A 24,620-nucleotide genomic window follows, 5' to 3' on the forward strand; every position below is an offset into this window, starting at 1 on the left:
ATTGGAAACAATGGAGCTCATGTTGTAGTATCATAAGTATTAAATAATTCAATCTATTCTAAATACTTAGGCACACACCAAATGTTTACTATTATTTTTGTGTTGTTCTTAGGTTAAGCAAGCAAGGTAATAACAAAGCTGGCGGTAGTGAATAATCACTTAAGTGGACTCATTTTATTAAGTTTGACACAGTTGATATTTACTAGATGTAAATTCTTTCTAGTTCATTTTCTTGGTAAAAGTACTATTAAGCATAATAAATAACTATATGGGGAAATAGTCAATTCCTTGTATTTATGATAAGAATGTGGCAGCCATTCTCAAAGATAAAAATAATTGTATTCAGAAAGTTAAAATTGCTGCTCAAATATTAATTGACTCTGGAAAAATGAGGCTAATCTTTTACAGGAGAGACAAGATTTTCAAAAAGGAAAAAAAATTATTAGGCTTTAGGGATTTTAAAAAGTACTTTTTGTCCTCCATCTGGAACAGTTGGAAGTCATTATTTCGGTAGAAAGTCCTTGAGAAAATTGTTTACAAACAAATCAATCAACTGTTCTTTTTATGTCATCATTTTTAAGTATGGTAGCTTTATTATTATTGTTAGCAATAAATTGAGTTCCAAGCTGTAGTGTAAGGCAGTTGATGAATCCGAGATGATTTATGTCATGGGAGTAACATTATTCACTAAAGATTTCTGAAATTACATGTACGTGTGGAACATCACCAAAGAGCTCATGGAAATGCACATTATGGAAAAACTATGCACTGATTTGAATTTTCTTGCATCAGCAAATGTATTTTAACTCAATTTCCATGAACCTTTTGAGCATCCTTGAATTATGCCCGTGACATATGCATATATATACACAGATATTTCTAAATATACACAAGCCATATCAGTTCTTTTAGTAAAAATGCTCATCTACAGTAGATATTCAATTTATAATGTGAAAATTTCCATATCCAGTGATCTATTTGCTTATTTAAAAAATAGTTGACTTATACTGTTAGGGATTTGTTTCTAATTCCCACTTTCTGACAGAACTGAATTGCAATTAGTGATGACAACCATGAGATTGCACATTCTCATTTCCTAGGATGTACATCATAAGCTTTCATGTAATTCATAAAGTTCACTCAATTGTAAAGAGACACTTTTGAAGTGCAATTACATGGGTGAAAAATAAGACATTCAGAAAAAAATAAGAAATATCAAATGTCTCAAAATTGTTGCTACTAGTCATTTTACACGCACATATTTTTAAATACAAAGATACTGTTGTGCTTTTATCCTAATTGTTCATAACACTTCATCGTCCTGAACATCATGCTGAAAATCATCCCTTGATAAAGTGTGGTCATTTTAAACAGTGAAAACATAAAATGAAATGTATTCCTTGAAACATCAGCCTTTGACTTTTCCCATGTTCCCTTTTCCTAGAGACACTCATGTTTTACATGTTTAATTCATGAGATACTGAGGTTATCACTTCAAGTATTTCCTTGCATATTTTCCCTCCAACTCTTCCTGTACAGTAGCCTGAGCAAATAAGAAAAAGTAATCACCACGGCAAAGGATAATTCCTTTTCAGAAGTTATTTTACTTTGAATCTAAAGAAAACGGAGATGTGTTTGTAGGGGAATATTCAAGCAATAAATTTAGTTTAGTCTGCTTTTCTATGTTGTTTCCATCTATATTCTCCACTAGCTTTCTAGATCTTTAACATTGCTTATACATACCTAGATAAGCCTCCTCTGGACTGAGAAGTAATCTGCATATATTCAATAGGTTATTTACATAATCAAGCCATCTAATCTAAGTCAAGAACAAGTTTATATAGGGAAGCAGGTAGTTACCAATTTCCCTGGAAAAAATGACTCACGAAGAGAAAATAAATTTGCCCTCTCTGAAACTCACCATGATAGGAATGCTACCACTCAAATTCTTCCAACTAGTGACAATATCCAAAAAATCAAAAAATATATACACAGTCTGAGCACATGACTATCAACTGTATCTCTGTACACACTAGAAATAAATAGGTAGAGAGTAAAATTTATAACATTGTTGCAACCATTCTAACAATAAATTTCAGTGTACAAATGTATCAAAAGTTGTACAGGAGCTATACAATGAAAATTATAAAATACAATGGAAAGAAACCAAAGACGTTCTAAATAAATGGAGAGATGCACCATACATTGTATGAGCTAGTAAGTAGAATATAGTAAAGATTTCAGATATCAGCCATATATATAAGAAGTTGGACACATTCACTTGATTTTTGACAATGCTGCAACATCAACCCAATGGAGGAAAGACAGTCTGCTTAAAATGTTGCTAAACATAATAAATAAAATAATCTGAATCTGAATCTTATACTGGGAGTTGTTTGTAAAGAATTTGGAGGAAAATGTGGGGGGAAATGAAAATGTTCTAAATTTAAAATGTAGTTATGGCAACAAACTATATAATTTCAATAGATTATTGAGATATATACTTACAATGGACACATTTTGTGGTATGCATGTCTCAAAAAAGCTTTAGAAGATTCTCTATGTTGGACTCACCAAAGTATTGTTATACTGTCTGTGTTATTCTCAAGTATAACAAAGATAGTTATGGTAGAACAGGTAAATGTGGCAGAAAAGAGATGTTAGAATCATTTCTATGTAATTAAACCATTTGATATTCATACAACATTACTGAGAAAACATCCATCTATTTTTGAAAACATTCACTGAGTTTTATTCCTACATAAAAATATAAATATTACCCTAAATTTTAGTATCCAATTGTTTACTTTTGCTTCTTCCTTTGGTATTCACTTTGACTACTATATTTTTCAATTTTTAAGCCAAAATTTAATATGTGTGTAAAGTTTTGAATCTTGGAAGCAGCACTATCCTGACTTACTCATTGAAATGTGATCTACAAGATTTTCCATCTTAAAGTTTGTTCCACATTTTAGCATAAATTACACTCACAAAATGAATTTACATAAATTTGTTCTATGTATTACCTTGTCTGACTTGTCAGCCTGAAGGTAACAACAGATTCCTTAAATAAACCAATTCCTCTAATGTTAATAACGTCGTCCACATCAGGATCAGTAGCAATCAGCATTATGGGAAACTTCCAAATTCCTTGTGTTAAGCATTCAATTTTCAGTGTGATATGAGCCCTTGAACACAAAAGATTTTAATGGGTGCTACAGAAAATCAAGCAAAGGGAACAAAGATAGTGAATTCCTATCTAAGTTCAAAATGTAAGCAAATCCTACAGTTTCAGCAAAAATAACAGAACATCCAATTCTTAAGAAAATGTAGTTGATAATTACATTTCACAAATGATTTTGCTTCATAGTTTATGTTATCATTCTTCCTTTGAGGCAATTGCTTTTCAGGTATCCAATCTACTCAAAGTTACTTTCGTAAAAAACACAAAGCAAACAAACAAAAAAGATGTGTTTAGTTATTTGAAAGGCAGAGTTACACAGAGAAACACAGAAAGATTACCTCCCACCCTCTGATTCCTTCCAAAATGCAAGCAACCAGCAGTGTGGTGCTGGTTCAGGCCGAAGCTAGGAGCTTCTTAAGTCTCCCACATGGGTGCAGTGGGTCATCTTTCGCTGCTTCTCCAGGCACAATAACAGGAAGTTGGAAGTGGAGCAGCTGGGACTTGAATTGGCATTTATAGGAAACACTGACATGGTGGGTGGTTGCTTAACCCACTATGCCACACCATCCAAAATTTCTGTAGAACATCACAGTTCTTAAGAAGTGGTGGGTGAATGGGCCCAAGTATTATGTTAACAGATATTTTGAGCGATTTTCTGTCAAGATGAAGCACTGGCAGAAAGTGTTGTCGACTCTTTCTTTACATAGATAAATTACATTTTCTGTGAAAACTTGAAAACCCCATGTAATTGCCTTAAGTTGAAGCATTTAAAAATGAAATCTGATTGACAAAGATCAGATGCATCTTTGCAGAAAAGCATATGATTGACCAGCAACTGTGGTAAGAAAGTTAATAGAGACAGGCTTTCAAAGCATTTGGCTGTGATGAAAAGCGGATAAATACAGCAATAGCTGCAACTGAAAAATAATTTTTCATATGTTTGCTTACTTAGGATGGAAATGACTCATATGTGTTGTGATTTGGGAGCAATAACAAATTAGGATTGAAAAATAAAATATAAACCCTCCTATAAGTAAAGCTGAACAGTTTGGGGACCTCTTAACCTCAACCATTTGGGAAGCAGTTGGATGACATTTACCAAATTTGGGAGTTGCAGACAATAAAATAAGCAGCTTCACTATTAGTAACTTCATTTGGAAGTATATTTCCAAGATATCAAAAAGCAGCTATATATGAGAATGTCCATCACGGCATTACATATACTATCAAAAAGATTGGGCCACAATTTAAAAAATGTTCTTGCAATAGATTTCTGGTAAAAAAAAGAAGTGTGTTGCACAGAAACAGTGGAATACTGCGCAGTATAATTTAGCCAATAATGGCCTGTATATCATACTAAACTGCAAGGATCCAGGAGCTGGGTATTATGCCTATCGGGAGATTTGCTTTATGAGAAGTGTACATCGCCATCAGAGGGTCTGCATTTTACCCTGGCACCATGTTTTTTTCCAGCATCCTGTGGATGCAAACTTGGAAAGCAGCCGGTAATGGATCCAGGCCCTGCCCATCCACATGAGAGAACTGGATTTGAGGAAGGAAGCAGCAAGTGTGGGCTCTCTTTCTCTCTAACCCTCTCCTCTCAGGTAAACAAACCTATGACATATATAATGAAACAGAATTCATAACTTATATTAGAGCATCACATAATACTGAATCTGATTCATGCAGCAATGTTGTCATAAATCAGTTTTCTAAATATTCACCAAGAAAGTCTAAATCCACAAAATTCTGAATGAGTATAAATTCACCAAGGCTATGCCCATATTCAACAATGATTATTTTGCTCCCCATCTGGTTATTTCTGGAAGTTTCTATATCACCAAATTAATAAGATACTAATAAAGTGTGAAAAATACTAACAAAGAGGGTCTGACAGAGTGGTGCAGCAAATAAAGCTGCTGCCTGCAATGCCAGCATCACGTAAGGACACTGATTCAAGTCCCAGCTGCCCTGTCTGAGTCCCTGCAATCCACAAAGGAGAAATAGATGAAGCTCCTGGGTCGATTCATCCTGGCCAATCTATGGATATTTGGGCTATTTGAGGAGTGAACCTATGGACATAAGATATTTCTTTCTATGTCTCAATCTCTTCGTAACTGACTTTCAAATATTTAATACATCTTTTAAGAAAAGAGAAATAGTAAAACAGAAGCAGAAAACTATGAAAATGAAAGAAAAGTTCAGAGTGAACAATAGCAGCACTTAGAATGCATTGTTTTGTAGGTTTATTACTGCATCCTGAAAATGAATTTTGTATCTTAGTTATTGGATCACATATTCATTGCCACTTTAAATATGTACAGCTATGTATAAATGCACAGTTGAATTTCAGAAATGATTAAAGCTAGAATACTTTTACTTATTTTCTCTTTGTTAGACTGAATGCTGTATTTTGTGTATATCAGGTGGTGATTATATTTGTACACACACCAACAGCTCTGTTTCAGATGTCACATATCATATAGAACTTCTACATGCTTAACATACTTCCCCCAAAGCAAATACAAGGGGTTTCTCCAAGGACACCAAAAGCCCACTATTCCCATAGATCCATTATGTCTTACTAACAGGATGTGAATGTTATGGTGTTGGGTGGTGAAAACTACTGAAAAGAGTTGTAATGTAAGACATAGTCTAAATAGTTTTATCCTTTGAAATGGTTCTGAAATGTAGCATCAATACGGCATCATGTTGCTAACATATAAGTTGTCTTCAAAAAGTTCATGGAAAGTGCATATTACAAAAAAAGTTGAGTGAATATAAAAATAAACATCTTTTAATTTTCCCATTAGCTGTGATTCCCCCAAAGTACATCATCAAGTAAATTTTTATTTTCGATATTTTAGACAACAAATTTCTCTTGTGTTAATATGATAGGCTGATAACATCAGGGAGTGCATCAGAATGCTTGAATGCAGTTTGATTTCCAACCATTTGAGCTATTTTTTTTCCTCATCAGGATACTTTTCATAGTTTAATATCTAGAACTAATCTAGCTTCAAAGATTGTTATCTGCAATATCAAACAAGTAGTATCAAAATAATGAAATATGGGAATAAAAAGCAACATTTATTTAATTCAAATGAACCATAAAATTCTTAGAGAATAGAGAAAGGAAAATATGTTTACCTCAACGGTCTCTTTGGAGCAAATTTCACAGCAAAGAATAATGATATTGTTTCATTCTTGATACTGTAAGATTTCTTGATCAGTTGTAAAGACAGACAGGATGTCAAGTTACACTTCATCATTTCAGAGTCATATAGAATTTCATACTCAAATTCGCGTATTTGAGGTATTTCTAGGAAAATCAAAATGAAAACTTGCTTCAATTTAACTGACTGTGAAATTAAGGATTATGCTATTCATAATGCATTTTTAGGGGATGGATGAGGGAATGCATATATCTGGTTGTAGTTGAAAACTGCATCTATTTTTTTAGCTTATTATAGAAACTTTCGTTGGAATGGTGGTGTCAGAATTGAATTAGAGATTGAGAAGCTACTGTTAGTTTCAGGAGCATCAATGCCTTGTAGAGATTTATAGCTACCAAACAAGTAATTCCATTCATACTAAAGCCCATTAGGTACAAAATGCAGTCAACATATTCAGAGAGAAGAAAAGGATTAGGAAACTAAGCATATTTTTCAATATATATACACATATATTTTTTCTTTTACAACAAAATATATTACTATAAGCTCCTAAGGGAAAATGGGACAATCATATTTAACATAATTTTAATAAATGGTTAGTCTTCTTTGTGTTCTAAAACTGATATGATGATGTCTACAATTAACTTGTGAAGTCATATTACCAAGTAAGCAATACATCTTTTGGTATATTTTGAATTTGAAGAAAATCTATTTAGGTATTTTATGTAGATTGTGTGGTTAAAAATTATGCAAGATTTGTACAATTACAAGTTCATCATTTGCCAAAACCAATCTTTATGCTAAACACAGCTCCTAAGTTTTAAAAATCATCCACTAATTTGACAACAGAGCTTCCACATGCTGATTTATTTTCAAAATGGTTGTGACCATTGGCCAGAGATGGACTGAGGCAAAATTGGGAGACAGAAATACAATCCAGGTCTCCCACAAGGCTGGCAGGAACCCAATCAATTGAATCATTGCCACTACAACCCATGATCTGCAATTATCAGGAAGGAGGGGTCAGGAGAATGAAGTGTATGTCAAACCAAGGTACTCCAATACAAACCTAACTGGCATCTTAACCACTAGGCCAAATGTCCCCTAACCCACTCATCAATTTTTAAGAATGTAGTTGTGTATATTACAATGTTACAGATAAAAATCAATAGAAATTGGAACTACTGTAGCAAATTCATTATTGGAGGCAAAGTCTAATCTTCCCTGGGACCCTCTAGAGGAGGTGTTGTCAACAAAATGGTAAACAGTAGCTAAATGCTTGCCTTGCATGGGAGTCAGGTCTAATCCTGGCTGCTCCACTTCCTATCCAGCTCTCTGCTCGTGCCCTGGGAAAGCAGTTAAGGATAGCCCAAAGTCTTGGGATCCTGCACCCATGTGGGAGACCTGGAAGAAACTCCTGGCCTCAAATTGGCTCAATTCTGGCCACTGTGGCCACTTGAGGAGTGAACCCTTACATAGATTTTCTCTAACTGGTGGTATTGCCTTCTTTCTGTAGATTTGGTGAATAGGAACTTTAAACTCTCATTCCATCACCAATTCCAGAAACACTAACACATGAAACTACTTTTTGAAAAGTTCCAGAATTCAGCACACACTTTTCAGTGCTAAGAGAAAGCCACTTAATTCAGGAGTTGTCACATGGGGAACAGAGAGGGTAAAGCATAATCCAACTTTGTCCTAGGTCTGATTGTATGGTCTGCTCCCAAAGAAGCTGCTACACGCTTGTCTGTAGGACAGGACACCGAGCCTACACTAAGACACAGAGTTAAACTGTCAAGAACCAAAAGGAAATACAGAGTTTTGAAATATAAAGAGAAAATTGAATCATCACCTAAGTGGGCTTCCATAAAACGATGATGTCCCAGCAGAAATTTAGCAGTTTAATGAAAATGGGATAAAATATTTAAAGGGTCAAAAAAAATGACAACCAAAGAACTATATTTGGCAAAACTGATCTTTAAAATTAGAAAGAGGCAAAGACTTTCTGAGACCACACACACAAAAAAAATCTTGAACTATAACTGTTAGACCTGCTTTATATTAAGTAATACTAATGAAGAGTTCAAATGGAAATGGAAGGATGCCCAAAAGCAATATGAAAACATGTGAAAGTATATATTTTTGGCAAAAATAAATACATATACAAATGTAGAATAATGTAATACCATATAAATGTGCATAAATTATTTTAATCCTAATGTAAAAGTTAAAATACAGGGTATTTAGAATATCTACAGCCAGAAAATTGGATATTTAATACACAAGAAAAAGAAGAAATGACTTCTATAGTGAACAAAATAAGGTGTATTTGGGCAAGTAATAAAGTAGCTTTTACATACAATGAAGTTCTTATCTGCTCAGAATAGACTGTTTTCTATCTTTTGATATAATGATTATTGTGCTTACTTTAACTAAATTTTCTAACTAGGCCCTCATTCATGATTATGGTGAAGATGATTTTTTTCCACATCTGACACCTAAATACACTTTTAAAACAGTTTCTCTTATTATTTCTTTTATTTATTTATTTTTATTTCAATTTCTGTATTCATACAGAAACAATTCATTTGAAGGCCTTAATTTAAGTGAGAGTTCTTATACTAAATGGAGGAATCCAAGCCACACGACTTTGGGCTTCACAATCTTGGACTAGAGACTTGTCACAAGACTGGATTGCCAAAGAAGTGTCATTAGCATCATTGAAAGTGTATGGGCCACTAGGTCTGCATAGAAATATTGCGTCACTCAAATATTTAGATATTGGTCAAATAGGAGAAAACAAAGACACAGATGCAAAAGGAACAGCCAGAGATGCTATATTAATAAGGCCAGATGTGAAATCTATTACCATGTAGAGTAAACTCAGAACACAAATCTGACCATTATATTAGTAATACTGCAAAAGGCTGACAATCTTTTCAAGATAATTCTACTAAGAGCTGTAGATTAAGAGCTTTGATAGAGTGAATTATTCAGAGAAAACAGATTGAAAGTGGGAAGCAAACAGGGATCCAGGAAGCCCAATGACAGATTTATCTGGATTGTTTGTGATGAAAGACAAAATACTACATGACAGTTTACACCATGCAAAAAAAAAAAAAAAAAGTAAGATGACTTGCTTAGTGGGAACTGAGGGAACTGAGATCAGTGTGACATCACAATCAGCAAATCAGACATGATGAAGATAACAGATCAATAAAAAAATAACTTTTAGGAAAACACTTAAGAAATAAAAGAGGCATGAACTGATAGGCAGTTATAACATAAACCACTTCCAGGTCAAAAGTCACGCAAACAAAGTCCCCGAAGTGATCCCCAGAAACCTATAACAAGCATGTGAACCTAAAGTTACTTAGGAAAAAAAACCACAATTTTCAGTCCTGTCTAGATTTATCTTATAGAAGTAGCATTGTAAAGCATAGTCTCAAAATCCAAGTATAGAAATATCCAAGTAGAATAATGCCTTGATTAAAATAGTACAGGTGTATTATTTTGAACCCCCGTGTCTTGTTAAATTTTTGTCATTTCTGGAGCTGGGTACAATATCTAGTAGCAAATATTCTTGCTACGCTGTTGCTGAAAGACTAAATATAAATTGCATAAATCCTAGTTAACTCAAAAGTGTGTGATGAATCAAAGTGGCAACAGCAGAGAGGTCTTTGTCTTTTCATTTTATAAGGTTTGGTAATTCTCTTGGTCTCAAGAAACAGATTTGGTAGAGGTTGATGGGAAGAGAATCTTGAGATTCTTACCTCCTATATATCAAGTTGTCACAGAGATGCCTATTTCCACAAAAGAAGGGAAAATATATAGGAAAAAATCTCAGCTTCAATATATTTTCATCATGACTTGCCATAGGGGGAGTATTCAGGAAGAGTGGGGCTAATGTTATGGCTCAACATATTAATCCTCAATGTTAAAGCACTCAGCATCCTATATGGACACTGGGTTCACGTCTCAGCTCTCCACTTCCCACCCAGTTCCCTACCTGTGAGCTGAGAAACCAGCAGAGGTTGGCCCAAAGCCTTGGGAATCTGAACCCACATGGGAGACCCAGAAGAAGTTCCTAGCTCCTGGTTTCAGATCAGCTCAATTCTGTCTATTTAGGAGTGGACCAGCAGATTGAAGGTCTCTGGCACATGTATGCTCTCTCTCTCCCTCTCTCTCTCTCTGTGTAAATCTGCCATTCCAATAAAATACATAAATCTTTAAAAATATGGTTTCTATATACAAGCATTTTATCTTACTTTATACTTAGTGTTACATATCTACCTTCTTAATAAATATTCAATTGCACAATGCAACATTGTTAACCTTAGACACAGTGATAGCCAACAGATCCCACAACTTATTTATCACATGATTAAAATCTTATAGCCCTTGAACAAAATCATCCCAGTGCCTAAAGTCCCTGGAAATCACTATCAAACTCTGCTTCTATGAGTTTGATTATTTAAAATTCATAACTTAAACAGTATTTTATAATATCAATCTTTCTGTGATTTGACTTATTTCAATTATTATAATATCCAGGTTCACCAGGTTGTCACCTATAATGGAAATACCATATTCTTGATTGCTAAATATTGCTCCTTTTCATCTATATGCCGTATTTTCTTTATCCATTCTACTGTTAATGGGTTAAATACCCATCAATCTAAATGATGGTTCCCATACCTTGACTATTGTGACTAATGCTGCGGTGAACATTGGAGTAAAGGATGTTTCTGTGAGATCATGATTTCAACTGTATTGGATAACTACCCAAAATTGGAATTTGGGGTATTTATTTTCAAAGGAGCCTTCATACGGTCTTCCATAGCAGATACACCAATTTACATTCTCCATAAATTTCTGCACAGTCTTGCCAATACTTTTTTTTTTTTAATAACTATGCTGACAGGCGTGAGGTGCTGCAACACTGTGGTTTGGAATTGTGTTTCCCTGATGACTAGTGCTTAGAACCAGAAGTGTTTTGGATTTGTATCTTTATTGGATTTCATAATATTTTCACTTTTATCATCAGGGATCTTGGGGATGAGACTTAAGTCTAAACACAAAATTCATTTATGTTTCATATAAAGTATTTTCAGAATGCCTATATTTTGATGTGTGACTATATTACAATAGGTCAGATGTAAGATTTTCTACTTGAGACATCATGTTGGCACTTGAAAAGTTTAAGATTTTGAAGCATTTGAATGATTGAATTTTTGGATTGGGATGCTTAAACTGTAACATATTTTAAATTGTTTTAATTTATAAAAAAATGAGATAGTGATTTTACATAAAAACTTGGTATATAATATAAACATATGCAATAAAGCTTACAATACAATTTTTATCTGAGTATTATGTCTATGATACTTTACTTTTGCTTTAAGTAAGTAAACAGACAAAAAAGACTCAGGGTTATATTCCTAAATTCAAACCTAGCAATGACTTCCATCATATTCTTTATATCAGGAAAAGGATTTCCTTCCTTTGAAAGGAAGAGAAGACAACTGTTAGTGTACCTCTTCTGACTGTTGACAGCACCAAAATCTATGTCTTATAACACCAATAACATAACTGTCATTTTTGTAGTTAATCACTATGTGAAAATAAAAATAACAACCAAGTACTTGTTAAGCACCAACTTGAATACCCTACTGGAAATGAAAAGAGAGATCTTCCTCTAACAGAGCAATCTGCAGTTTGCAATTCCAGGAAACTGAGTTTCTTTTTATTTTGATTTTTCTTAACATCCGTGGTTTTCTTACCATGGCAATCTCCACAAAAGTTATATGGCTGTTTTTTTGGAATCACTGAAAATTCCGTCAACTCTGGGGTAGGATCTGGTCCAAAAAAATGACCAGTCAGTGTAACTTCTACAGCGTGTTCCACCTGTTTCTTGGACTGACATTTTATGACAGCTGCAAGACAAAAATTTTTTCAGTTAATTTGACTAATTCCTTTGGCATATGTTGATTTGCCATTGCACCTGGCCTTAATATTCAATACCTATAAAGATTTACATTTTGAAGCAAACACGGATATTAATGAATATCTTAAAAAAGCATGTGGAAAGATAAATCTATAGGACAAACATTACATTAGAAAAGATTTTATTAGCATATAGAAATTGATTTAAATACTGATGATTATATCAGTAACTGAAGTGGTAATTCCTACCTTATAAAATCTTTCTATTCGATGTGGTGATATCAAGCTCTACTATTATAATAAATGCCTTTGAATACTTTTTGAAAAATAAATTCTGCTAATGGCCTGAGAAAGTTGTAGAGAATGGCCCAAGGCTTTGGGCCTCTATATCCACATGGAAGACCTGGAAGAAGCTCCTGGCTCCTGGCTTCAGACCAACTCTACTCTGGCCATTTCAGCTTTTTGCGGAACGAGAAAGCCAATGGATGATATCTCTTCCTCTTTCGCTTTGTGTCTAGCAGTCTAGTGTCTAGTAGTGTCTCTCTGTAACTCTGATTTTCAAGCAAAAACAATCTTCTAAATAAATAAATAAACTTTGTGCCTTATTCTGTAAAATTGTTTTAAAATATATTCTATTTGATTATGTATTTGCATACATCTTAAAATTGCTGTTTAAGATATTTAGTTAAAACATTTAAAATTGATATTTAACTATCTCTAAATTTAAAAATACACCTTTCCATAGGTAAAAATACAATTGCAATGAATCATCTGAAATTAAGATGAAATCAAGTATTAATAATATACAGCATTAAACATTTATACTCATTTTAATTATGTTTCTATGTCAAGTGTGTGAAGCCATCAGTCATCTTCCGAAACATTAAAATACTGTTTCTGTTTAAAATTATTAATTATATAATAAAGAAAGAATATTAATGTATTCCTTTGACATTCCATCCACACTACTATGAGGTCATATGTACTGCAATTCACATAAATAAGATTATTTCTTTTAAATATATCATTTATTTATATTTTATATTATTACTTTGAACAGCAGAACAACAGAAAAAGAGACAAAGATACATTTCATTTTGTGATTCACTCCTCAAATCCTAGATATAGTAGGTAGGATTAGGCCAGTCTGTAGTCAAGAGCTAGGAACCCCACGAGGGTCTCCTTATGGATGGCTACGAGTACTTGAGCTATAATTTGCTGCCTTAAAGCTGTATTAAAACAGAAGTGGAGGTGATACTTGAACTGGAAACTAAGGTATGGGATGCAAGCATTCCAAGTGGTAGCGAAACCATTACATCGCAACACCTGTCTTTTCCAAAGGAAAGGGCAACATCAGTTGTTTTAAGTTTTATCAAGTTAAGAGCAGATAAGCTGTAAATTGAGTGTAAAGAAAAAGAGGAATCATAATATTTTAAAAGGCTTCTGAAATGCATCAAGCAATCCATATACTATATATATGCATTAATAATATATTCCCATAAAGTATAAAATTAGGTGAGGTCTTTAGATAAGTGTTTTCACAATGCACATCATACTTGCAGTATAAAATATGATTGAGTTAATTTATTATAAAATTTACTTTTGTTTAATATTTTAGAAAGAATATGCTACATGTAGAATAAAAGCACAGAGTTAGATATAAAATAAAAAGGCTGAATGGCTGAGCGAAATGTACAAACTTTTCCTGTTACAATTAGCTTCAGCCTCAAAGCATTACATTAGAAATTAGAGTGATCAAAATTATAATTACTATATCATCGGGTTTGTCTTATAAATTCTTGGGAACTTATTGCCTTGGCAATGCAAGTATCACTCAATCACAATGGATTTACATTCCACTGTCTTTTGTGACAAGTAGAGTCCTTTTCCAATTATCTGCCTCATTGGACAGTAATAAACAGGGATTCACAAAGAGAAAAAGTGGCTTATAAAATAACAAAAGTATCCTGGGCTTGAGAATAATCTGAGTGACAGAGACAAGAAAAAGGAATGAAATAATAAACTTTGACAATGATACAGCTGAGTGAGGAAAAGAGTACATTCTGTCTGATGAGCTATTAAATAAAAAAAAATACAGACTGCACAGAAAGTAAATAATATATATTCATAAAACTATACCCCTTGCTTCTCAAGGACATTATAGGGAAAATAATTATAAGCACAGATTTTATATTAGGGGCAAAATTATTTAATAACCAACACCAGTCCATCTCAAGATACTGAATATTACTACTGGAATATGCTAATTTCACAGAGGTAATTCACCAAACTCACATTTAACTTAAAAATCAAGTAACTACTAAGGAAGAGACTCAAAGGGATATACTCTGGAACTATCTTCACTTTCTTTGAAGAAAAACATGTAAGAAACTTATGTTTTAAGGTTACCTAAGACTTTATTTTAGATTGGGAAAGTCTGTTTTAAACTTTTACTAAGAGAAAAAAAAAACAAAATTGTGTGTGCAAAAGGCACTGCAACATTCTATCTACTAGAACTCCAACAGAGTAGTGTCTAGGCTTCATTACATCACTTTGATAGAATAACAGCATATTAGAAACTTTAAACAGTTTGGTTCTATGAAAAGTATAAAATCAACTACCTTCTAGAAGGAAGAAAAGAAATTTTTTCACATGCTGTGAAACATTTTGAAGACATTTTAGTATATTTGAAATATTTATGCATGCGCAGATTTTTAAATTCAAGAGTAAAAAATACTTCAAGTAAAATAATGAATTTTGTCAAAGATACAGCTGTGTATTTGGATATTTACTCTAGTTAATATTAAATTATGTAAGGAAATATGTACTTTTGGCTTTCTATTATAACTAAGGTATCTAGAGAAATAATTTATTTACAAACAAAACTTAGTAGTTTACCCTCTTTCTGAATGTAGTGACGAACTTTATTTCAATGGAAGTCTAATCCTTTCTATTTGCAAAGATTTTCATGGGAAGGAAAAAGAATAAGCACAGTTTCCAGGCTTGTTTTAACTCAAATCTTTGGCTCAAAGGAGAGAACCAAAATAGATGCCCATTTGCTATAGCTGGAGTTTGGTAGGGGTTGGAACACTAACTTTCACTGTATAGTTGTCTAAGAGGGAATTCATTTGTTAGGCTAATTCTGGAAAGACATTGGGAAAAGTCAACTACAGAAAAAGAGAAGAGTGTTTGAGGGAAGAGAATACACAGAAACATGAGAGAAGTCTGGAGCATATGGAGAAATTGAGAAAAACAAAGTCATTTAAAGGCAGGCAGTTCTGTTGTGTTTAACTCAGAGTAGCAAGTAAATATCCATGGAAAATTAGGTATCTTCTAACTGATTGTGCAGGAATATCATAAAAATTTTAAGTCTAGGACAGTTAAATAGATGAATTAGCAAACTCACATGACAATTCTTAGATGAAACAGGATTATACAAAAGCTGAAATATGATTAAATGTGAACTCAAAACAAAGGACGTTGGAATCATGTAGATCTTGCAGATCTATGCAGAGCTCGATGGGTAAAGATGTCTGAAGTTAATTTCATTTCAAGTGAGTTGGTATCTGAGTTCACCAAAAGGAACATCATAGGAAATAGCTGGGTTTTGTGGAAAAGTTACTGGGATTATGTTTATGTCGCAATACTCTCTAAAGCAGTGATGGTCACTGCACTACTTATTTTAACTGGAATTCAAAGTTCATATCCAGGCAAAAAAGAAATAGGATTAGAAGATGCTTAAAGTCCATTGGACTGTTGGGATTTTCTGATATTAGAATATACCTACCTTGAGGGCCTTTTGGGAATGGTGCCTGTGGGAGTCCGATAATAGGGTACACCCAATGTATATCTGGAATGTCTTCACTACGTATTACCAAATTTCTAAAGAGAAATTAAAATAAGAAGAATGGATAAAAAGGTGCTTTAAATATTAGCCTTAAATAGTTCATTACTTATTAATCCAGTAATGTGTTAGTAATATAATTTAGTTATTTAAATTTTAGCAGAGAGAAAATGACATAATGTTTTTTGAAAATGTTGATTTAACATGTCAAAGGAAACCTTGCAAAATCATCACAAAGAAAGCTATAAGAAAATCATCAGAAGTTGTAGGTTAAAATATAAGAATTCCCCCCCTATTTTAAAATATTTTTCTTTCTGAGTTTTATTTATTTTTATTGGAAAGGCAGATTTACAAAGAGAAGGAAAGACAAAAATGTCTTCCATCCGCTGGTTCACTCCCCAAGTGGCCACAAAGGCCAGAGCTGAGCCTATCTGAAGCCAGGAGCCAGGAGCATCCCAAAGCTTTGGGTCATTCTCTATTGCCTTTCCAGGCCTGGATAGGAAGTGGATCAGGCTGGGACATGAGTGGGCACCCATATGAGATCCTGGCGTATGCAAGGTGGGGATTTAGCCAAGAGGTTATCACTCCTGGCCCCCAAAATATTTCTATTGGTATTTTTTGGTATGACTAAACTGGGATTAATGACAGTCTTCATAGATTATATTCCAAACAGGACAGGCACAGTGCAAAACAAACAAAATTCTTTGAATTATATTTTTGGAAGCTTTAGTCTGAATCCATCACAAAATACCAGGAGTATAAGTCCTATAAGATATTTCTGTTTGGGGCTGATGCCATAGTGTAACGGGCAGTTCTGGTTGCAGTGCCAGCATCCTATATAAGCACCAGTTAATGTCCCAGCTGCTTCACCTCCAGTCTGGCATCTTGCTTATGGTCTGCGAAATCATCAGAGGATGGCTCAAGTCCTCGGGCTCCTGAACCCACATGAGAGGCCCATAGCAGTCCTGGCTCCTGGCTTTGGACTGGTTCAGCACTGATCACTATGGGCATTTGTGAAATAAACCCGTAGATGGAAGATCTCTTTCTCTGTTTCTTCCCTCTGTCTCTCTGCCTTTCAAATAAAAATAAAATAAATTTAAAATTTTTTCTATTATTGTAGAAGATTGTGTTTTTTTAGTAAAATACAACACAGTGCAAACAGAGCTTGTTGTGCCTGTGCCATGAGGAATCATGCAAGACCCTACAGTTAGAAGGGCTCTGTGCTTATTTCATACAACACCATAAATATCTTGGAATTCTTAGTAAATTTTGAAGAGGGGTAATCTCATCCTCATTTTGCATTGGGTCTCAAAAATATTTTAACAAACTAGACACGTTTAGTTTCTGCACCATTATTGAAGTTTGAAAAAACTACAGGTAGGCTGAAAGAGTGCAAATTACCTGCATTCTGGCAGTAGAACAATAGTCCCTAGTCCTGGCAATTTCTCAGAAGGATGCCACATCCATCTGGCACAGCGTCATCACTAGCGAGCACTCAATTCACAAGTCTTTGCCCAAACAAGTTATTCTAGGATGTTCTCCTGATGCTGAACATTTGTTTTGGTAGTCGCTTTCTTTTTTCTAAACAAGAGTCCCTTTCTATGTCTTTGACCAACATATTGATAAAGATATTCTGGATACAATTTCTTGTCACTCAGAGACTTGAATTAGTAATTACATAAATACATATCCATGTGCCAAATAAGTTTGACTCCTCTGAACATAGGAAATCCAGTAATTTTTTAGAGTATAAAATCACGAGCCTACTCCTTTTGTAAAAGAAATTACAACAGTGCCAGTCAAAAATGAGATCATTCTCCTTCATTGTCTTTAACATTACCTTTTGGTGTCTTCATCCAATTCATCAAAATTGTCTATGTGCCAATTTTCTTTATTAGCTCTCATCATTTGAATAATGATCATTGTTTTGTATAATTTCATAGTTTTAGGTACAAAAAACACTGGGATATCTATGGTTCCTCTAGGAGGCAGAGATATTCCTGTAAAACATGCAAAAATAGTTTAAAATGTAATGTAACACAGAATTAGTTTTAACAGCAGAAAATAATCACCTAATTACTGATCATCAAGTGTTCAAAATTGCTTTTGAGAAAAAATAATACATTATGCTAAATTACATTGTAAGCTGTGTTTTATCCGGAGGTAAGAAGTTTCTCTGGAGGAGACTGGAGAGACTAAAGAAATATTTTTGAGTAATAACTGGTGCTTCTCAGAGCAATGAAAGAACCATAAAACCCATGAGTCTTTCCACATCTTATCACATATTATAGGGGAGAAAAAATAGCAATTTTTGTTCTTTAATTCCTTGTTTATTGTGTTTTAGACCATAATAGATCCAGGTTCCTGCTTGGTACTGGCAGAACAGTGCTCATTGATTGATTCATCCACGAAAAAGCCAAAACCAGTTACGTGTGAAAGGAAGGAGCATCTATTCCCAACTGTGAAAAACAGAAGACAAATCGAAAATGTTTCCCAGTGTTCTTTTTTTTTTTTTTTAAAGATTTATTTTTTCTTATTGGAAAGGCACATATGGAGAGGGAAGAAGATACAGAGAGAAAGATCTATCTGCTGGTTGTTCACACCCCAAGTGGCCACAATGGTAGGAGCTGAGCCAATCCAAAGCAAGGAGCCAGGAGTCTTCTTCTGGGTCTCCCATGTGGGTGCAGGGTCCCATGGCTTTGGGTGGTCCTCCACTGCTTTCACAGGTCACAAGCAGGGAGCTGGATGGGAAGTGGAGCAGCCAGGACACGGACATGAACCTGGCACCATATGGGATCCCGGCACATTCGAGGAGAGGGTATAGCCACTAGGTCTGCATGAATGCTTGGAATGTCTTTTAAACCAATATTTATTTATTTATTTGAGAGGGAGAGAGGGAGAGAGAGAGAGAGAGAGAATCTTCCATCCTCTGGTTTCACAAATACTCAAGGCACGTGACCAGAAACTGAGAACTCCATCTGTGTCTTCCATATGGGTGGCAAGGAGCAAAATCCTAGGAGCATCAGCTGATACCTTCTCAAGTACATTAGCAGGGAGCTGTCAGAAGCAAAATATCCAGGACTCAAATCAGGCACTTGGATACAGGATGCTGGAGTGCCAAACAGCAGCATTGGTCATAATGCCCATCTCTGTAATAGACTGCCTGAATGCTCCTTTCTCACCCCAATATCCTAGTATATATTTTTTTCTTTACAAATTGAAAAAAAATGGCCAAGATTATAAAATTAATGTTAAGAAACTGAATATTTTTCTTATAAAGTATCTACTTTTAATTTCAATTAATGGGTCCAGTGTTGAGGTGCAGTGGGTTAAAATGCCATATGAAAACCATTCACGTCCCAGCAGCTGCACTTGTGATCCAGGTCCCTACTAATGATCCTTGGAAGGTAGTGGAAGATTACCAGTGCTTGGACTTGTGCCATCCATGTAGAAGACCCTGGTCTGACTCATCCATGGCTGTAACTATAGAGTAAGCCAACAGATAAAATAGCTCTCTCATTGTGTGTGTGTATTTATGTGTGTGTCCGTCTCTCTCTCTGCATAATTTGTCCATCAAATAAATGAATAAATATTTTTAAAAGAAAAATTCAGTTAAAGTTCCTGGCAAAAAATTATGAGATGTCATTGAGTATGTTTGTTACTATGGATAAAACCATTATATCTTACTGATCCATCACCATGACTTTTCCTCTATACAACTTTAAAGCTCTGTTCTATAATTCACTAGCTCTGGGAATCTGAAAAAAGTTAAGCTCTAGGAAGCTGAGAAAATTACTTAAATTTCTACACAATTTTTTTCTCTTATTAAAAGGAAAGCTTACATATTCATAGGCACCCAAATTTTGTTATGGCAAAGCTATATCCAGATAAATCAATTTTCTATAGTATTCTTTTATCTTATACTATCATTTTTTCTTTCACAGGATCTTTTAGAAGCTATTTATGCATTATAATAAGTCTGAAAACAAAATAGTGAAGAAAACAAATCTCCTGCTTGCCCGAGCAATGGATTCCAGAAGGTGATGAGAATAGAAGAGCTAAATCAGATACTAATATATATGGTGTTAAGTGAAACAATGAGGGGGTAGAGAATGACCCAGATACTAATATCAGGTGTTCCTGGAAGTCTTCTCTGACAAGTGGTATCACCTGAGCAGAGTGCCAAAGGAAGTTTGAGAAGCAGCATAGAAATGTAAAGGAGGGCTATTGAGAGATAATAGATATTGGTGTGAGCCTGGATTTAGAGAAGATGTCCAGGCTGGGGCTATCAGTTTAGAAGTGGAGCTCTTACTTGTGACCCAATGAGGTCCTATCAGACGGAATGTGGACAGTTACTAGAAGGAGAGAGGACTGAGCCTAATCTCTAAAGAGCAGGGCTTAATACAGAAATAGAAGAATCAGGGGGGAATTGAGTCTTGAGGGTCAACTGTTTCCAAAACAGTGAGACATCAACTGTGTCAACAGAGTTCATGCAGTAAGCAAGATGAGTTGAATACAGATCATTATTACTGGCAGAGTCTGCTTACTGATGAAACAAAAGAGCAGAATCAGCAGAACAGAGTATGAAGTTGGATTATCCCAGGTTCAAACGATAGTGGTATAAACAAGTGAGGGCGATAAGTACAGACAGCTTTTCAATTTGTTCCCTATCAAGAAGAATCAGAAAACTGGGATGGTAACTGATAGCATAATGGATAAAGAGAGGTTTATCTTTTAACATTAGGAGCTATTACAGCATGCATATGCTAATTGGAATAATCCATTAAGTGTTTATTATAGAAGACACAGAAGAGAACTAGAAAGATCCACAAAGTTGAATGGGTGAAAGACTGAGTAGAGGAGGGCTGGCCTGAAGTGCACAGACAACATTTCCAATGTAACTGAGGAAAAGGCGAGGTAAATGGACTTAAATAAAATCAGGTTTCTAATGCAATGGTAGAACCAATATGAATCTATTTTGACTCTAAATTCTTAATGAGATAGACAGGAAGATTATCAGATGAGAAAAGGGGAAGAAGTGTTGGATTTCATTAGTAGGCATTAGATTTCAATTCACTCTAGGAACTAACACCGTAGCAAATTTCGCTAAAAAAATACTAGTCCATCAAAAGTTTATCAAACACAATTTACCAGTTTATCTCCTTTTCTCTCAACCAAACTAGTGACTCCATCTACTAATAACCTCTTGTAAAGGTCTGGCATTTTGTAACCTCTTAAGTGTTTGTACTTTCTTTGTCACCATATTTACCCGTATTTCTGGATGCAAGAAATTGCATAAAATGACAGAAGAAAGAAATTGTACTCTTCCCCGTGTTTCATTTTACAAAGCGAGACAGTTACAAATTATTTAATGGATTCATTTTTCACCTTCATAGAAACATTCCATTAGCATAAAGAGTTAAATTCCAGGTTATAGGTTTTTTTTCTTAAGAATAGGTATTCAGACATTCGGGGAGAGCTACAAAACCCATTTGCTTTACGCCATAAATCATAATTACAAATCTATATGATTGGAACCCGAGTTCAGTTGGGTGGAAGATTGGTCATCTGACTTAACAGGAAGGAAAGCTTTATTTAAAAACGTAAAACCGCACTCAGCTGCCAATATAATTAAATAAGCATGCCTGTCAATTATCTGGAGATACGGGCATGCTTTATGCTATCAGAAACACACCATTAAATATCACTAATCACTGAGTTCTTGAAGACAATTTCCAATTCATAGTATGTTCTTTAAAAAGCTGTTTTTCTCTTAACTTAGAAGTGTTAAAGGACTAATTCAGAATGTAAATTGCAGGAACTAGTAGGTAGGAAAGAAATTTTCAGAGGAAATTATAAGCATGAGAGTGTGCTTGGTGAGGAAGGTTAAGAAGTATAGCTATCTATATGTGTGTGTGTTTACATATATTTGGATAGAAAGAGAAACTGAGGGAGTAAGTATGCCTTAGTTTTGTGAAAGTTGAATGCCATCTGCAGTTAGATTGGATGTTAGTTGGAAATTATTTTAAGGTTATCTCCCATATCTTAGAAGTCCAGATAACAGGATTATCTGATTTTCTACCACTTTGTCCCTGGATGTATTTAACCATCCTAAGTAATGGAATCATATGTTGATGTCCCAGTGTTAATCCTTTTGATATGGGAAAGGCAGGCAACTAATTTAGGATCTGCTGAGCAGGGGTACCTGCAAGCTATCCTCCCCCAAGTGTACTGGCTGGTTTGCAGATGAAAGGTGCTCTTACAGATGAGTCCTTAGGTCTCTGGGAATGGGCTAATCCTAGAAGGGGAAAAGTCCTCTCAAATCAGCATGACCTCAGATTCCAGAGGGAAGACAGAAAACGAGAAAATACAGTCAATGCATTTTACTTCCATTTAAATTATGTTATACTCTTTACATTCTACATATAATTGTTGAATTTTATCTCTCTATCTATATCATCATATCAGTGTTATAATTTTCATTTCAGTCATCAAATATTACATAAGGGACCAGAGAAGCAGTAAGGTCTACTACATTAGTTCTTATTTTTACTCATGCTAATGTTCTTTCCTGTCTAAAGTTCCCATCTTTCTTATTGTATTATTTTCTATTTGTTTAGAAAACATTCTTCAGCCCATACTTCAGAGACTAGTTTGCCTGTAGTAAAGTGACTTTCTCCTCCTTTACCTAAGAGTCTGTACATTTTTCCTTCCTTCTTAAAGGCTATAGTGTCTGGACACAGTTTATACTTAACTTCTTTTCAGCACTTGAAAATGTATGCCACTTCTTTCTGGGCTCCATGGTTTCAACTGAGAAATATCCTGCCATTTGCGTCAGGGCTTCTCCATGAGCAATGTGCTGTTTCCCTTTGCTTGCCTTCTAGCACTGTTTGTTAGTTTTCAGAAATTAATGATGATGTATGTATTGCCGTGGATCACTTTCATTTTAAACTGAGTGGAGTTTACTCAGTCTCTTGAAATTGAAGGGTTATATATTTCATCAAATTCAACAACAAGTTTTCAGACATGATTTCTTTGAGTAGTTTTTCAGAACTACTCTCTCCTTTCCCTCTGGAAATCTGACAATACAAGTAATAGTTCATTGCTCCTTCTTAGGGAGTCTCTGTTTAGGTTTTAGAAGCTTATGTTTTATCTGTTGTTCACATTCTGCAGATGCTGTTGATCAGTGCTCACCTTCACCGACTCGGTTACCTGGCTTCCATTCTCAAATTCATTCAATAAAGTCTTTAGCTTACTGCATTCAATCAGGCCTCTGATTTCAACTAAATTATTTATTCAACTCAGACTTTTTCCTGAAATTCTGCAAGAATATTGCAAAAATTTGCAGTTCCTTAACATGCCATGTGTCAAGACTGAGGAAGGAATAGTTAGAAAAGGAATGAAGGTGAGAATATATGCTATGGACCAGAGAAGTGATGTGGTAAAGTAAAACCATGAGCAGGATAAGGTTAAGAGAAATTACCAGAAATACAGTCCTATAGAGAATTCATGTGAAAGACAGGAGGTGGCAGTAAGAGAATGGAATTCTTAAAACTGAGATAGAGAGATTAAAGCTATTGGAAATGTGTCTGGACTATAAACACTGGCATGGCTAATGTTGGTTGAAGAATAAGGTAATTGAGAGAAAGCAGGTCAGTTATGGAAAAGGTCACTTATGGAGATATCGAAGTCAGCAAGGGTTTTTAACAAATGCAGTGCTGCAACTTGAGCTATTTTGTTGAATGGCAGAAAGATCAAACTGAGAAGTTTTTATGTGAGAGAAAGAATGATCTGAAAGCTGAAATTTAGAATAGAGATAATATCTTTCCTACCTCCATCCACTATAACTCACAGAATATAAGAATAAAAAGTGGCAAAAACACACAGCTATGCCCTATCAAAACAGGGAAATTCTGAAAGAATATTTTCAGAAATGAATTCATTTCTCTTTCCTGAGACAACAGAAAAATATAAATCTAAACTCTCCATACGGTTACATTTTTACCATAGAGATGGTGACAGTAGGCAGTTCCATATGTGTACTTATTTCCTTATCTATTCATAGAATTATCAGAAATCATATTTATTAGATCTTACTTTCAGAGTTAAATACACATCTAGATGTCAGTAAAAACTTTACTTTAGAAATAACTGAATTTTTGACATATAAGAGAGTTCCAGTTATATTTGACAGATCATAATGATTTTCATTTTAAACTCTTCTTATATGCTTTATGTTTTCTAGAATTTTTAATTTTAAACCAAAAAACAGATTTGAGGTGATACAATATTTTAATTAACTTTAGAATTGGAGATTGATATTGTATTTTTTTCAATGAAAACTAAATGTCATGAGAAATTTAATGTTTGTATACATCATACAAGAACTTTGGTGATTTTTTTCTCTTTTTAAGAATGTATCAGATAAAACACAATGCCTGGTTTAGAACATATTTTAGTTTACAGATGC

The 24,620-nt window shown here is 34.4% G+C and overlaps 1 protein-coding gene across 1 annotated transcript in view; it reads right to left on the minus strand.

Annotated features, from left to right (window-relative positions):
* The window catches only part of CFAP47 (cilia and flagella associated protein 47), a 203,262-nt gene that overhangs the window by 9,558 nt on the left and 169,084 nt on the right, over window positions 1–24,620 (minus strand). The window contains exons 60-64 of the mRNA XM_041003124.1: window positions 17,991–18,150; window positions 16,094–16,188; window positions 12,144–12,296; window positions 6,335–6,506; window positions 3,027–3,188 (exon numbers count right to left, since the gene is read on the minus strand). Of these exons, the coding sequence (XP_040859058.1) occupies window positions 3,027–3,188; window positions 6,335–6,506; window positions 12,144–12,296; window positions 16,094–16,188; window positions 17,991–18,150 (742 nt within the window). The remainder of the gene's footprint in view (window positions 1–3,026; window positions 3,189–6,334; window positions 6,507–12,143; window positions 12,297–16,093; window positions 16,189–17,990; window positions 18,151–24,620) is intronic.

This window comes from Ochotona curzoniae, unplaced genomic scaffold, assembly GCF_017591425.1.
Source record: "Ochotona curzoniae isolate NIBS_2020 unplaced genomic scaffold, NIBS_Ocur_1.0 contig_1274, whole genome shotgun sequence".
In the NCBI taxonomy this organism is placed as follows: Eukaryota; Metazoa; Chordata; class Mammalia; order Lagomorpha; family Ochotonidae; genus Ochotona; species Ochotona curzoniae.